Source organism: Perna viridis, chromosome 9 (genome assembly GCF_037379345.1).
Source record: "Perna viridis isolate PV_CMFRI_1.1 ecotype Kerala chromosome 9, ASM3737934v1, whole genome shotgun sequence".
NCBI lineage: Eukaryota > Metazoa > Mollusca > Bivalvia > Mytilida > Mytilidae > Perna > Perna viridis.
In genome coordinates this window covers 4,905,793-4,923,568 of record NC_142453.1, presented here as the reverse complement: position 1 = coordinate 4,923,568, position 17,776 = coordinate 4,905,793, and the positions used below count along the sequence as shown (strand labels likewise).

The 17,776-nt window shown below is 34.2% G+C and overlaps 2 protein-coding genes across 2 annotated transcripts; one reads left to right on the top strand and one right to left on the bottom strand.

Moving 5' to 3' along the window:
- The first annotated feature begins 4,272 nt into the window (after nt 1-4,272).
- On the top strand, nt 4,273-14,716 carry LOC148606408 (uncharacterized). Its single transcript, XM_088545033.1, has 8 exons — nt 4,273-4,352; nt 8,177-8,297; nt 9,307-9,503; nt 10,340-10,414; nt 10,740-10,847; nt 11,621-11,827; nt 12,337-12,420; nt 14,040-14,716. Exons 1-8 carry the CDS (start codon nt 4,305-4,307, stop codon nt 14,373-14,375), a joined length of 1,176 nt encoding a protein of 391 aa, XP_088401159.1. The 5' UTR covers nt 4,273-4,304; the 3' UTR covers nt 14,376-14,716.
- A 796-nt stretch (nt 14,717-15,512) lies between these two features.
- Nucleotides 15,513-17,457, bottom strand: LOC148606407 (uncharacterized). The gene is made up of 3 exons (XM_088545989.1): nt 17,070-17,457; nt 16,604-16,841; nt 15,513-16,226 (listed from the first exon to the last, which is right to left on the bottom strand). The coding sequence occupies exons 1-3, from the start codon at nt 17,388-17,390 to the stop codon at nt 15,652-15,654; spliced, it is 1,134 nt and encodes a 377-aa protein (XP_088402115.1). The 5' UTR covers nt 17,391-17,457; the 3' UTR covers nt 15,513-15,651.
- Between the last annotated feature and the right edge of the window lie 319 nt (nt 17,458-17,776).

Here is a 17,776-nt window from a genome sequence, read left to right as displayed (position 1 = left end):
ATTGGCAGGGGACAGAAACAATAACTTCTTTATTATGAAATGGTCAACTCGTCACAAACATTCATTGATCTACATCCTTTGATCGGTGATTTTTCGAACACTATATCTAAAAATACAAATTTTTGTAAGACAATGGAGAACAATCACATTTTTCGTTGCGGATCGTCCAATCTTGTCCCACTATTGCAACCACTTTTCACTAGGTTGGCTCAAGGATTTTTTTTATAGAAGACTATACTAGTGAGTTAACCCATCATAGGGTAAACATGGGGGAATCCGTACAGTGGGGAAATACGGACAAAATATTTTGCAAAAGTTTTTTAAAAAACAAATAGGCTATTCAGCTTCAGATAAAATTTAAAAACAACAATTGATGGACATGTTTTGTTTCTATATACGTAGCATGTGTATTCTATTGAATGTCGACAAAAATATTATGATAGTAAATGCTGACCCGCAGAAGGAATGGACGAATGATTTTTTTAATACATACACGTACGAAAGCCCATTGAGCTCATTTTCGTAGACTAAAAAAGAACTTTTTTCGAAAGCGAAACTTATGCGTAATAACGCGGAATATTTCATATATATTATGAAAACACGCATTATGGAGACCGAGATTTTTATTTTTTCAACTGTCTATCAATTAGTTGAAATATACGTAGCAGTGAGTTTCCTCGCTGCCCTTGTGAACATGAATAAACGTCTCCTTCAAAGTGAAAGCCTTTGAAACGATGACAGGCAAGTACCTATTTAGCGGCCGCCATTTTTTTTATGAAATCATCATGATGATTACAGTAGTATTATGGGGCAGCTAGGTAATTCATATGCCCCTGCTTAAAAAAAATAATGGTAGCTAGCACTTTTCGGCATCGGCATCAATAGAACGAATGAAGTACTCTACTGCTGTTGTTAGTATATCAATGGTCATGACTTTTTACACCAGAGATGATTGTTGCTCCTATATTCTGTTTTTGTTTTAAAGCTCTCCAGTTCGACTTTCAACACAAAAATGGGAAAATTGAAAATTTTAGAAAAAAATAGAAAGCCCAAGTGTACAGGCGGACAAATCATACGTTTTCTTCTTCTTTTATATATACAAACAAGACAAACGTTTCGCGTTAATTCACGAAATTTTTGCGTAATTACCCATTAGTTTCGTGTTACTAAGCGTAAGTTTCTGGTTACAACGCGAAATTTTTTCTTAGTCTACGAAAATGAGCTTAACGGACTTTCATATAAATGGTCGGATTCTAAGGGAGTACGGTAAATCACAATGGCGAACATTATACCATATATGGAATGTTAGTTAAACCTCTTGACCTGACTTGGATGACGTATGATCATATGTACGCGCAGGCCCTTGTTATGCGTTACAGAAAAATCCAAGTTTGTGAGTGCACCTGATTGTGTTGCAACGCATGGGACACAGGTTCAACCACTATATTATAAAAATATTCTTCGTTGGCCCAGGGACAATATTTCTAACATAGTAATGTAAAGTCTCTGACCTTATAGCCATGTAAAAATAAGGTCTGTAGTTGGGATGCATGTCTACTAAGTATGTCATAATGACAGTAATAATCTTGGCGAACTTAAAATACGATACAATCCAAAATATTTGTTCAGCGTTATTTCAAATTTATGGAATCACGGAGTGTATATTAGTGTAATATAAAGTCCCCGGTGGATAGTTTCTATTCTTTAACAGGCTGTGCCAAAAATATAGGCTGGGTTGGGGAAATCAGTTAACTTCAGGGTTCAGTGTATGAAAATATTTGAACGGAAAGTCGATTATACGAAAAGTTATATAATAAACGCCTTTTTGGGGCAAGCTGTAACGTTCTACCGAAGGAAACATTAACCTTTCATCGTTCTTCGTTTCTACAATCTCAGTGTTTTCCCATTTCATTTTAATAGTGGCACACATTTTAATTCCCAGTATGTATACGAACAAAATATTGTTATATCACGATTTCATCACAGGACTTTTGTAGGCAAAACATTTGTTGAAATGAGAAGTTCAGTTAAAACTGATACATGAACAACCTGACAATGTCATATAAATACAATCATTTGTAACTTAAAACATTATCTTATTAATCATTTTGATAATTTTCTAAAATAACCATATATTTGAAAAAAAGTGCATTCTTTATCATTGGACATGACACATGGAGTGCGAACAACGTGTGTAACGTCCTAATATTTGCACTTCTTATAAGGTTATAGAAATTGAAAAGTATATTTATAAACTGGGTATGGTTACTTTCGAATCAAACAAATTAGAAGTAGAAGTAGTCTTTTATATAATTTTATCAAAGCGTTTTTAGATCTGTGCAAAATGTAATAATTCATATTATTTGTTTATTTAGGTCGGGCTAAATAAATCAAAGCGGTAACACAGTCGCTTTCTTTTCTCGTCGATTTATGAGATGTTTTAAATTTCGAACCGCTTGGACGAAATCATAAAAAAAGGATACAGATGTAAATTTTGAAGAAAAAAATCACTAGCATAAACTTCATAGTAGAAAATTACACTTGATACTTTATCTCTCCTACCAAAAAAAAAAAAAAAAAGAAAAAGAAAAAGAAAACAAACCCTGTCCTGCAACCTTACACCCAGACATGCATTTTTTAAGACTTTATTTAGCGCATATTTACTTTACAACATGTATCACTGTGAAACGTTATATATAATAATTTCATTTCTGTCCTGTTTTACAGTTAATTGACTTTTAGAAGTGATGCCTTTGAAAAAAAACCGAGTATTTCTAGTTTTTTTTTGTTCCAAATTGACTTCAAAAAGTACAAATGAACTTCAGTCGATCTAGTGCTAGTGTACAAGTTTTGCATTTTTTTCTGTATACATATGTCCCTATCAACGTCTCTACAATATACAGGACTGAATGTATTTCTAACAAATAGCAACTGCGCAAAACAGAATGACTTTGATAAAATAGAAAAAAAATATAGCGAAGCTTTTATTAATGTGTCAACTTAACTCATGTTCTTGGCATTTATCTGTTGTAAGAAATGACTTTTCAAAACTTTAAATTATTCCCAATATTAAAACTTCCCGGTATTTCAATTTTCATGCTACAAAAGAGGTATAAAAACAAATCCTCGGTATTAAATATATTTTATGATTGTCTTAAGATCTCATTAAATAGGATCATCCTTAGATGGCGTCGATTTATATGGAAAGCCATAGCTGTCTTAATATGTGCAATGATTTATTACATGCTATGGCTATGTTACTACCTGCATTTGGTGTGGTTTTAATATCAGACAAGTGAAACCTGAAACACTCCCGAAGAAACATAGATTCATAACCCCAATTTCTCTCCGAGCTGCTTGACTCTTGCTCGAATTTTGGTCTGATGACAAAAACTGTCACAGCAGCTTTCCGCTTCCTCGACATCAAAAGTCACGTGACGGAAAACTCTCTTCGCCATCTTACAGTTTAATTGGTTTCATATTCATTTAATCTCTTTTATTGCATTCTCTACCATATGCTCCGGGAGCATATCGTAGTATGCTGTTGGTAATACTTATATGACCATACCGTAGAGTAATAGAACCACACAGTATGCGTTAAAGATATATATGGTCGCAATTTAAAATTTGCATTTAGGAGTGCAGTCGTACCGACATTGGGGTTTTTTCTTCTCCAATCGAGTGATTGACCGTTGAAACAACTTGAGACAGACAAATATTTTGGGAAATTTCAAAAGAGTTTAAATGTTAATTGATGTTCGGTAAACAACCCAACAGAGTAACAAAAGACCACTATGGCGATCCATACATTTATATATACATTTTGAGTCGTAAGATAGTCAGTCCTAAGATCGCAATGTCTACATCGATATAATTACCAACACTCAAATTGGTTGGTCCATAAAACACAATTGACAAAGAAAAGAAGCTGACACAAAACGATTTTCAAAGCGAATATAGGAAGAATAATGGTATATAAATTTCTTAAATAATCATTCTCAGTGGGAAAACACAGGTCAAATCAAATGTTTGAGTTAATCCAGAAAGGCAAGATAAATTCGCAAAAAACTGTTTGGAACCTTTTAAACGACAAACACGGGGGTCAAAAGAAGATATTTTTCGCGGGTTAACTGTCGACTATTTGGTTTTGTAAACAACATTAATCCTGATACCCAATAACAAGAAGAAACACCAAATAGATTGATTTTATTGACAGAAAATTTGACTGTAATTTACTTTGGTTTAAATACCGAACATATCTCAATTGATAAAACATGATAGAGTGACGACTTTACGAGTTAACCATGAAACACTGTGAAGTATTAATTTATGTTTTATGCGCATTACTTCTAGTGAGTACAAAATATTATTTTTTCTTTGATTAAGATATGATACTTTCATGAATCTTTGTTTCAGAATTACTGAGAATTGATTGCATAATTTAATTAAGATTGGCATATGACTTCTCTCAATTGAACAAGTAGTAATTTTTTTTTCGCGGGAAACCGGTTACATCGCAGACACTACAGAAGTCTCGAATTAGTTAGGTATACGTGTGTTACACAAGACATTTCGTTTTCCATGTCTGGTCTTTGTACCTGGATTACATTCTTTTGATTTCCGCTAGAATCTTAGTTTTCTTGATTACTCTTTCAAAGAAATCTCAGCGGTTGAAATGTAAAACTACAAAAAGGTAAACCAACCTTCCAAAACAGAAAGGATTTCCTTTCAGGTGGGTGTCTGGAGGTTAGAGTTGATAAATTTCAATAATTAATATAAAAAGGCAGGGATCTCCATTATTGAAAGTTGGTAAAATTATAGAGATTCAAGAAATTCCAAACTACCAGCACAAGAATCGGCATGAAAGATTATTCAAAGTAAAAAGTAACAAAAACATCAGACGTACTTTAATATTCATAAAAATGCGAAAAGATTTGCATGGAAATGTGTGTAAATATTTACAACAAAAATTCTGATTATCAAATTCCTCAAAAAAAAGATTTTACACTCAATTCTGTAAAAATCCTGTACATACATTATTGTCAAGTCATCCGAGAAAACCCTTTGCTACCAAATTTTATTTTGTTTTAAAATATTACTTGCCTTTAACTCGTTCTGTATTTAGAACTTTCTGACGATTTGGTGGTCATTTTTTTATAAGGAAGATGAAAATAAAGTTTTAGATATTTTGAAGACATAATTTAACTATGCATGTAGTTTTAGAACATCAATACACATTTGCGTACCGTTTCAATTTTCCCGTTGCTTTTTGTTTCCCCCTTTTTCTTCTTCTGAACGATTATGAATTTAAATATATTGATTACAGATGACTTTTTATGAATTATTGCACATGAATTGATGTGTTTGTTTATCAAAGGATCTTGAAGATATATCAAATTGTTTAGAGGTTACTGCATAGTAATCTTGACAGCTTAATTCAATTTCGTATTCTTGATTATTTATTTTACCATAAAGATGACATTTGTGCATGTATAATACTTTTCAATAAAAAACCAACGTTATCTTCATGGATTACGAATGGCTCAATTTATGCCGCGAGTTCCACATTGTAGAAATAAATATAATATTAAATATGAATACATATAAATCATAACCTAGTGATTTCACAGCTGCGATATTACTTTCCTGCATACTTTTATATTCAATAACTATGACTTCGTATTTAATTGAAATTATTAAGACAAATGCCAGGTATTGAAAAGGTCGCCAAAGTCTGTTGGTGAAGTTTTGAAGTTCTTTGCAGGGTAAATTGGTGAAACACAAGAACTAAGGCCCTGGAAATAACAATTAATAGTATGCTTCGTTATTAGTCAATCGCCTCCATAGAAAAACTAAAGAATAATAATGATTATTCTTTTATAAAACTGTGTACCATACGTGCGTGTGATCTAAGTTTATCACAAGATATCATTTGAAGTATAAGGAGCTTTTTACATTATCTTGTAACTATAATTTGAAAAAAAACCGCCGTTTTGAAAGTTTATTTATGGTTATGCCATAGATATCTATGACTTTTCCGGCAGTAATGTGAATTAACATCAATAATACTCCTCCGCGCACACATGCCATTGACAGACAATATCAACTTGCATTATCCGAGACAATGTAACAAAATTTCATACGTGACTTCTAAAAATAAAGCCTAGGTTTCCGAAGCTATACTCATTGCAAATCCACGAAGCTTTACCGATCTACTGTACAAATGACTTTGGTCGACACCACTTTTGTAGTCTTTAGAGGACATGTGTTCCAGCAGACTATAATGGAATACCCATGCGAACAATTTGTGCGTCACTGGTAGCAAATCTGTTCCTATATTCGTATAAAGCCAGAATTTTGCAAGGGCTGCTAGGGGAAAAGGGAAACGACTGGCACAGTCTTTCAATTTCAGTTTCCGTTATATAAATGATGATTTATCTACGAATAATTCTAAACTAGCTTCATGGATTGCGTACACCAAATGAACTTGAAATTGGAGAGGCATCTGCCTCATGCCTAGACATTAATTTGTACATATATGATACAGGACGTTTAAATCGAAAATTTATGACACTGCATGTGTGATCTGACAACATTTGTCTCTTTCTGTTATCATGGACCAAGTGCGACGGTGTACAGTTTATAATCGCCCTTTTCTATTTAGAAGTATTGACGAGATCCTGAATCATTGTAAAAATGTGCCTTTGTGTATAAACATATATCTTTACAAAATATTGTAGATCAATCACATTCTACAGAATTTTCAATCGCTATAGACTAGTGTAATCAAACTCGGCATGAAGTTTTACGAAAGCAGTGTTTAAAATAAAATGTCATAAAAATAAAATGTCGAAATAACTGTTGTCCAGTCCTTTTGCTTTTCATCTCGCAAATAAATACATTTATCTGAACAGTCATGCCAGAGGAAAGCAGAAAATATCAACAGTGCATATATACAGTGAATTCTGTCTAAACCGAACCTCCTTCAGAATTTGTTCGGTTTAAACTGGTTTTCGGTTTGTCGGGGGTCTGTTTTAGTCAGGTTTCAATGTAGCAATGTCTTTTACAAATTTTATCGAAACTTCCGTTCTTGAAAATATGCACTTCATAAAATATATAGTGATCTATTATTCTCCCGTTGTAGGTAGAACGTTACTATTTCTCTTTATTGTATGTTGATTTTTATATTTTGTATATATTCACTAATGTAAATACTTTCGGACACTGTGATTGGACACATTTTGCTGATATTAAAATCTTTAATTAATTTTGAACTTTAACATTATTTTACTTAAAAGAATGCATGTTTCTAAATTCGTTTAATGGTATATTTTAAAATTTGTGTTTCATTAGCAGAAAAAGAAAGATGGACTCCATCACCTGCTTAAAATATGAAAACAAATTTCAACGGTTTTGTTATGAATTTCCTCGGGAAATGAAGTTACAAATTAAAAAAGCTCCGTCATTGTTGTCAACGGAGGAAAATATTACAGTTCTATCTACATGTAACACACGGGATGCTACTTTGATAAGCTTTCATGAGAAATATAGAAGGAGTTGTGGACAACATTATGTCGAACAGTTTGAAAGCCATATGTTCCTCAAATTCTGTTTACAGGAGGTGTATAATGACAAACAGTTTGATAATGTACTAGTACTTGTTCTTAAACGAATTTTATACCGCTTCAGTTAATTGTCTCATGGTAGCGTGGTTACATGTCGTGCGTTCGACAGATTCACACCCGAAAACTTAAAATTAGCAGTCATTGCTTCTCAGCGAACCACGCGGCATATTGGAGAATAAGCAATGACTGGTTGGCCCGGATTCAGGATTCAGAATAACATGTTCGAGTATGTGACATGCCAGCACGTGAGCGGTTACCACTTACATCTAGCACAATAAAAATCCAATTTAATGCGTCCTACTTGTACAAATCAGTGTGTGTTCGATAGGTTAAACGTTTTCCTCCTGAAATGCACGAACTATTTGTATAACTATTTGAGTATTTACTGTTTTCATGAAGGTTATACGATGGTGCATTGTTGCGTTTCATCATATCTGTTCCCTTATCTATGTTGTGTTAAGTGAAACCGGAGCTCCTCCATTTTTTGGTTGGATAGGAATAATGTTTGGTTAGTCGGAGAAACGTACCAATAACCTCTTATTCTTTTCTAGGTATCAGCTGGTGCATCATTGGGAGGAGGATTGTATCTCATCGTTGGTTTTAATCACATAAACAAGAATATTCTTCCAACGTTCGACGATGCAAAAGCTAACATACAGCTCATGATAAAAAGTATGCGGGTAAAAAGTAGTTTTTAATATAATAAAAATACAACGGACACCGGACACAGGGGCGGATCCAGACACTGAGGGGTGCCAGCCGGGGTTCCTCGGAATAAGTGGGTGCTTGGACATTAATTATTTGCCTTTTTTTTTCAATTTTACACTTAAAAATGACAAACATTCCAATAAAAAGGTGGATACCAACCCCTTGCACCCCTGTGGATCCGGCACTGGGACACTGTATTCCAAAAAAAAAAAACAAGCCAATAAACAAACGTGCTAACATAACACTAATTCTACTTTTTTTTATTACTCACTTTAAATAGTTGACTACACACAGATGATCGAGATGAAATTTTTTGCATTCACCGAAAGCTGGTTAAAAATATAGTCTTACAACTTGAACAGAATACAATGTCTTTTTGTATTGTTGTAACAGAAAAGTGTACTTGCCACCCCAGGTCTGTCACGATTTGAAATTCAGATTAAACTGAGAAAAACTACCATTTAGAATACAATATGTGTCGTTATGGTACTTACATATAATATATAACATGTCAAAAATCTGTATCACATGCTGTATCAACCCGAGTCTCCACATCACCTCAAGGGCCATCGGCCCGCTGAATGATATAGGTCGATGGTTGATACAGCATCACAGAATTTAAAATTTCTGTTGAAAATATCAATAAACTATGAAGAAAATCTATATAATAAATAGGATAATCAATTGGTTATCGTGGATAACTAAAATATGATCACTCGTCCCAAGAACGCTTAAGGATTTAACTCGAGATAATATTTTGGTTATTCACTCTACATTTTGATGTTGTTAAAGATATAAAACTAGTAAAGATCCTTGCTCGGAATTTCAGGGAAACTTCCTGTAAAACTTAAATTGGGTTCTCAGTGCTTCTAGGATCAATTGCTTATCCTTATGAGGACTTCATATTCTATTGTTTCAATTACTATTACACATTAATTCTACCACAGTAGATTTACTTACAATTCATTTACAGCAATGAACCTGTACGCTGCAACAAACTTTTCGAACCCGCCGGATGTAACTCAGTCAAACCCATTAGCAGATATCAATCTGGAGAAAATCTTTCAGGGATTTGGCTATTACTTCACCGCTTTATGCGTTGCGTTGGTAGCGTTAAGTGTCGTTACTATAGCTGGAGTATGCTGGAAGTCCAAACGCCTGAATTACACTGTTAGTATATATAGATTTAAGTATGTTTCCGACTAAAACGTGCATTACTTGAATAATTCCTGCATTTTACGAGTCAATTTTTGACTGGTTATATAAAACGGTCTCCAAAGTATTCCGAGAAGTTTTCAAATACTTTTTTCATGATAAAATTCTACAATTTAGTAGAAATTTCCTACCTAGCTCATCTTTCGTTGACAGTTTTATTTTTAAAATATTGTATTAAGCATCCTATTAAGGGATACCCACTCAAAAGACGACTGTACAAAGGCTATACAATAATAACTTACTGTTTGCGATTGATTCTTAAGTGGAGCTATACTTTTAAAAATACATTATTTTGCTTTTCATTTCGGCGGTAATCAAAACAAAACTTAGTTTTTAATTAATAATTTGCATATAGCAAGTTTTAAAAAAAACTTTATCTAACAAAAGGTCACATGGCTATCGTAGTTTTTAACCTCTCTATGGTCTAGTTGCTCGCTCTGCGTGCGGATGTCGTGGATTCGATCCTCGACAGAGACATATCAAAGCATTTTAACTTCTCCGCCAACCACGTGGTATTTAGGAGGCTGGGAGTCATAATATTACATTAAATGTGCGCGAGTGAAGTGACACATGCCTACTTGTGGGTTGCTGCTTCTGTGAGCTAGTACATTTAAGATCCGATTCAGCATGTCGGACTAGTACGCACAGGGTCTGTTCGATTGGTCAAACACTCTGGTGCAGTAATGCATAGTAATGCATTGAATATCTGCCAAAGAACGTTAAACCACAATCAATAAATCAATTAATCAGTCTTTTTAAAAAGATCTTTTTCTTTAACTTTCTTTTAATAGTGCATTTTACTGACAGCTGCTTTACTTGTGACTGAAACGACAAGTTTATTGTTGCACACGAGTTTAAGGAGAGTAGTAAGTATCAAAATTATTGAAGTTTTGTTTAAATTTACTAACCAATGTTCCTGTCAATGGATCACAGTCCCTTTGATTACGGGGTAGGGATCAATTAGAAAAAAACTAGAATAGAATCGTGGTAATGAAAATAAAGACCGATGATATTACAAGAAGCTGGGTTAATAAATAAAAATCACAACCCATTGCAATAACAATATATCCACGCAAAAATTCAATTTGGTATCTTTAATGCCTCTTATTTACAACAATATTTGAAACCCTCTGTATTCGTTAAAGTAGTTTGCATCATTCTTTGTTGGACAGATACTGACTTTGATTGCAGATAAATGGGTTTATCAGAGACTTTTTCTGGCAACAGTTGAATAACTCATTTAAAAGTATACGATCTCATGACTATGTCAGCATTGGATGGAACTTGATTATGCAGAAGGTATAATTTGAACAAATCGATTAAATGTCTGATAATGCAAATACATACAATAAACAAAGTATTTTTAATTCATAAATTCAACTTCCGTCCTCGTAAACAATGATGCACCATCACGGCGATCTCGTAAAAACGTGAATAATAGCAATCACAGAAAGAACTCTTCCATTTTTCACTGTAAAATGTCATTTTCTATTCTGCAAAATTGACATTCTTATTAAACAAAAAAAAACCAAGGATACTGCTTTTATTTAAAGAGGTTCTTTTTTTCGACAAATACCAGGAACAACAGCTGTTCCATTAATTAGAAGTAAACAATTCATTACATTCACTACTAGCAATTGCAGGCAGGTGCGGATCAAGATACTATGTAAGAAAGGGGGTCCGGTCTAAAACGAAAAGAAAGGCTCGATCTATCATTTGTTTAATTTTACTGAAATTGACAAAGAATCAACAAAGTTTTCCAACAAAAGGGGGTTTTCAACCCCTTTTAACCCCTTCCTATTTCCGTCACTACTAGTCTGGATGGACCTGGCATTGTATGTCATTTTCATGGTGCAAGGTGTTAAGGTTGCAGATCAAGGGCTATTTGGGTTGGAACCCCTCCATTTTATTGGAAAATTTGTCGTTTTTATGTGTACAATTGACAAAAATGGCAAATAATGTCCTAGAACCCTCTGTATCTGAGAAATCCCGGCTGATACCCTCCTTTTCAAAGTGTATGGGACCGCCCTGTGTTCCGCCGCTACATTATGCTGCTTTATGTTTGTACATAGTTCAACTGCTGCGGAATAGATGGGTATAAAGATTTTAATTCGTTCAAGTCATTTGACGACGTGTGGGCAGAACCAGGCCACACAGTTACAGAAAATCACCGATTTAAAACGGCCCTGGCATGTTGTAACAGTATTTATATAAAGTTGACGCCATATTCTGAAAGATTCACTGGTCCATGCCTTGAGAAAGATTACTTATATAAGAGGGTGAGTGAACGCTGGTTGTGTTCATCTTATTACTTAAACATTTGAAGTGTACTAGGTATTCGGGTACCACGAAAAGTAATCTCCATGAACATTTTTACAACAAATAAGTATTTAGGTCCCAAATTATTAGAGTTAAATGCATTTTGAAAAAAAAATGACGAACAGATCAATTTCATTGTCCACAAGGGGTCTGGTTTCACGTGTTTCAGGGTATTACATAACCATACATAGCGTTAATTACGTTTTATTATATGTACAACCACCTCTGCAGATCTGTAATCGCTGTATCAGTCCGCTAGCTTATTGGTGTAAAGCATCGAAATAGTGAATGTACCTCTGCGCAGAAGATTGGTTTTACTAAGCCTCCAATGGCCGGTACATTCAGCAAAATAGCTTTACACTACGGTACTATTTTGTTTTCAGGTTTAAAGTACTTGGATAAACCGAATTTTTATCTCGATTAATGTAATTAACTAAGCTACTATTTAAATAAATGTCTGCTATTCCAGGGATGTTTAGATGTGTTTTGGGATGTTGCTGATAAATACAAAGAAGCATTGATAGCTTGTATTATAATTGCAATGGGTATACAGGTACGGAATGGTATATACACACAAGTAGATTTAACTTCCGCTGATAGACTTAATGAATAGAAATCTCTATAATACACCAAGGCTTCATATTAACAACAACTAAAAATTAAACTAAAATCAATGCCCAATAAATTATATCATGTACTACGACGCCAATTAATATTGTATTTTCATTGCACGAAAGTAACAAAATACTTCAACAAAAGCTAAACGCATGCTCAACGACTATCCCACAGTTAGCACAAAAGTGTCTCAATCGGAACTACTCGGCCATTTCCGCTAATCTAAAAAATAACCTTGGATACAGAAAGGAAAATTTTTTTTCTTGAAAAAACTGCCTGAATTGTAGACATACGCGACTCAAAGTAGTTCTATCCATCAGGTGGCGCTAAAAAGTTGGTTAGATATCATTAGAAATAAAGAACAATAACTCTGTCAAAAATTTTGTCGCGTAGCGAGGAGCTAGGGGAAAAAAGTAATGGTAAAAATTTCAACCACTATAACTATAATTTTAGAATCGGATCGATCAAATTCCGGACAGATTCTTCCGCTTGATGCCTTCGGTGTTTTTCTATTGTGTAACTAGAAAGTCCGAGGAGTTCCGATGGAAAAGGGTCTAGTATATCATTTTACGTGTATCTCTTCTTTTCTCCAGCAGTATCTGTCACATTTGTACCCCTGCCCACTTCGGGGAGGTGAAGGTTGGATTTGTGCCATTTAATGTTAAAATGGTTAAAAGGTTACAGACCACCAATTCAACCAATGAGCATTTGGAACGTACGCAAAAATAGTCCTACACAGAAATTACCCCTGTTCCTCATAGTGCTGTGAAAAAAGTTCTCATCTTATTTAAAAAATTTAAACAGTTTCTGAAAGGAAAAACATTTCTGTACAATTTATAGGTGCATTTTGCTTCTTGTGATGTGAAGCCTAATCTCCATAATGATTTTTAAATATACCCCTATCTTGTGAAAACACTGGGATTTCCCATGCTATTTATTGACCTTTCACTTCCGGTGACCAGTACTGCACTGCAAGTCTGCTAACCGCACATGCCATTCTGAGGATTGTGAGCTGACATATGTAGAATCATGCTGATATATAGTCATCTGCAGGTTAAAGTTAAGGTAAAGTCCAGAGAAGCCATTGAATATTGTGAAATTAGCATAGAAGCCTATGGGAAGTGGAATTAGTGGTTTTTAGCCTTAAAAATACTAAAATGGCATAATACAGTATATATGTAGTCATCTAAACAAATATCATAATACCTTATGCATGCAGCTTAGTATAAACCAGCAATTGCTTTACAGGTCGGTTGTACATATGACTTCATGTTACTAGTTTACATAGTCCCTGGTTCTACATCCTGTTTTAGAAGAAATCGTTAAAACTATATACATGAAACTTGATCACTTTACCTAACGGTTACTTGGAAATAGCGCAAATGACATAATGAATATTTCAAAAATTTGCGCATAAGCATGAGGCCTGGGACCCCCTGTATCCACTATTGAATATGTGCACTGTAAAATGCAGGTACTAATTTGATTAAAAAAAAACAAACAAAAAAACAAACTTCTTTTCAATATTTGTAATTATTCATGTCGAAACCTTTTCAGGTATTACTTGTGATTATAAACTGTGCCATAATGAAAGTGTCGACAAGGAACCACATATCAAACCAGGTAACATCATCAAAGAAACCAAATAGAACAAGAAAAAACAAGAATGGTCAACATAAAAGTGACAATGTGGACAGCATCCAAAAGAATATGTCTAGTCATGAAATCAGGGAAAATGCCTGGTTACAGGAAACACATTCACAAAGCGATCAGAACTCCGAAATTGTATCGAGCAATATTAATCAAATAGAACCTATTTCTACTGAACATATAGAACAAAAGTGGTATGACGGATCTAGAGAGCTGCCCATGCAGAAACCTACGCGTTGGTGATCGAATTGATTGCTTTTAACTCGGGCAAAAATAATTGTTGCGAAATTTATAGTTCCACAGACCTCGATTGTATCACTTAACTCGCTATTTCGGAAATGGGATGTCCATAATGTCAAAAAAAACCCTCTTTCATGAAAATAAGTAATGTTAGAATTAATACTTTTCACATACGATGCTCTCTCTTTCTCATAGAAAATTCCAACTGCTGTTATTATGTACATATATATTTTTGCGTTTATTTTTTATACAGGTTGATCTTTCACTTGCACATGTTAGCTTGTTGATGTAAATGATTTTAAGATTTTAAAATCTTGTAAAATAAACGAGGTTTTGGTTTCCAACTATGACCATATCGTATGTAATCCATGCTTTATGATTTTTTAATTTTTTCGCCCAAAATTTTGAAACATATACATATTGGAACCAAACATAAAAATTTGAGTTCAAAGACCAGACAGGGAAAACAGACACACAACAAAGAACACAAAATAACAAAAATAATACGTACAAAGAAACTGAAGTAAATGAGCAACTCGGACTCAACTAAAAACTGGGAGCATGGGCCAGGTACACGCATCCTCTGCCTTTCTAAAAACACCCGGCGAGTTGTTCATAAAAAGTCAATTCCGGGGTAGACGAAAGGGGAAAGTTAAATTATGACACGTTGAGCAAATCGGTTCTCATGGTGAAGATCTTGTAGCAATATAACCCAGAGGCCTAATTGAGTTCACACGTACAGAATGCCATTGAAACCCGGTGAACGTACGAGAGATCAGATTATAGCCAACGTGTATTGCATGGGCTCTTGAGTATTTATAAGTGTATGGATCGTAATGAAATTGTACTACGAGGTTTCCTACCACTAACGGAGGAATGAGATTGATTTAGCAGTTATATCCCTATATACCGTTTTTTTTTTTAAAGTGTTGAAAAGTGTATGACAAAATGAACGTTTTTTTATGCCTGGACAATAAGATTTATAAAATTTCCAATTACCTTTCCTGCCAGTTTTGCTCCCAGTTCCACTGGGTAAAATATTCACATTGTGTAAAACCACTTAATTCAGTTAGATATCTTTACCTTCAGACTTCATTTCTGGCCAAATTACAAAAAGTAAAAAATAGAAACCAAACAAAAAACAATGAAATCGATTTATGTTATTACAGCATTACATGTACAATAGAAAATAATATAAGAAATAACAGAACACAGTTACACAATAATATAATAATAATAAAACGTAGGAAAACTGTAGTCACTGTAACTTCAGATTATATCACGACTTCTTACAACAACACGTCAAAACCTTCCGACATCGTCGGGCAAAGTCTATAAAGGATTGCACTAAATGACTATGACGTCGTTTTCGCGTAGAAGCCAATGAAGTTGTTGAGAAGGCATCAGCATACAAAGGTAGCCACAACGCTTCGTAGCTTGGTTCGCCATTTGGAGTTGGTGGATCAGCTTCGATTAGCTCAACACCCGGACCGGGCGTAAAATAGTCGTATAGATATTTTACTTCCGGTCGTTCTTTTAGTGCGGTTCTATCTTCAACTTCATTTTGTCTGTCTTGAACGAATTTAATCGTAAAATAAAGCTCATCAGATAACTCGATCATTGTGTTATTTACATATGCATATTTATGTCTCTTTTCTTCAGTATCAGTGTCAAGACCATCTTTTTCTGCCTTCTTTCGTCTTGCTCTTTCTGCTCCGATAACTAACTTTGCAATTTCCGGGTCTCCGTGCATTTGAAGAATTCTAATTTCCCATTCTTCGGTTGGTGGCCACGACTCATAAGTTCCCTGTGGTTTGGTTTGCTCCGTAATGCTACTTCTAGCTGTTTCGTAATCTAAACCATACAGATATGACATAAAATAATTTCTCGTTTCCATAATTTTGTTATATTTCTGGGGCTTTTTCCGTAATTCTTCATTAATTATTTTAATACTAACGTATTCATTACTAAAAGTGTACAATGGCTTTTTGAAATACTTCGTTGCTTTGTAAAAACAAGCATTTTGGTTTGGTTTCCATTTCTCAAAATATATTTGGATATCTTATTTTAAAAAGTAATTTAAATTATTTATAATATCTATTGCCTAGGATGAAAAAGAGATAAACAAAACAAAACACAAAAAAAAAAACAAACAAACAAACAAAACAAAAACAACAACAACACACATTCATATGAAACTTAAAGCTGTGAGCCAAGAAAAAAAAGCTAACCGGAAGAACTGCTTTCTCTGTTGTAGCAATCAGAATTATGCTCTGTGGAGATGAGACTTTGACTAGATGAGCTGATATCTCTATCGTTTATGTCTTTTTCATCAGTGACAGCCTTGAACTTTGTAAGTTTTTCTATAGCTTTTACTAAAACATCAACAATGCCGTCGTCTGCTTTGCCACCTGCTTCTGGTATTGAGCCAGTCTCAACATTGTTATCTCCTTCCAGACAGTTGGTTCCCTTTTACAATAAAAACATGTGGATATTATATCATTTCAAAAGTGTTTATGAAAATATAGAAAAAGCAAGAGAACGACAGAAAGTATAGCTGTGAACAAAGTTCTGACAAAAAAGTTTGTTGAAAATAAAGATTTCATAAAGGAAACAATGAATTTTGATAATACGTATTTTTGTTTATTTGTTTGTTTTGCCTTTTTTTTGTATTCACATTTCAGGTTGAGTAAGTACCTGCTTAAAAGAGGCAACATTTTCTGTTAGACATTCATCTGTAGATGGTAATGGTCTATTGGTGGTGTTTCTATCTTTTTCGAATGGAAAACCAAACATTGTATTCCATTGTTTTTCATCAACTGTTTGCATGCAAAGATCCCCTGCTTTAACAGTTTCATCGGTTCGGATTCCGAAGGAAGATGCCGCTGTTGTATCCCTGCCGTCCATTTCAGCGGTCACATCGACATCTTCCTCTAATGAAGATTGACATAGCCCCGTATCTTTTTTGTTCGAACTGTAATCTTTTTTGCTATCAAAGGAGCTACTACCGTCAGACATCTTCAGATTACAGTAGAAATAATTTCTCTTCTAAAATATTCCGCGCTTATGTGAACTTGATTGAAAGCGTTGCTAATGCCGACAGACGACGTCGGATTATGACGTTCTAATCAAGGAGACGTGTTATAAAGTCATGTGATTTTTTTTTTTCACTTTTGACAGTCGCTTGCTACCTGGAGTCGGACCTAGTGTCCTCCTATTTTTGGCTGGTCGTGAACCGTGATAAGGAGCAAATAGACTTTTTTCTTATATTAGGTCTGCAAGTCATAATTCACGTGGATATAGATAATAGTATTTTAATAGGCTGAAAAATTCTTCTTTTCTGGTAGTGTTACCCACAGCATTTGAAGTTTATATTTTCGCTACTAATTTAAGATTAAATGTTT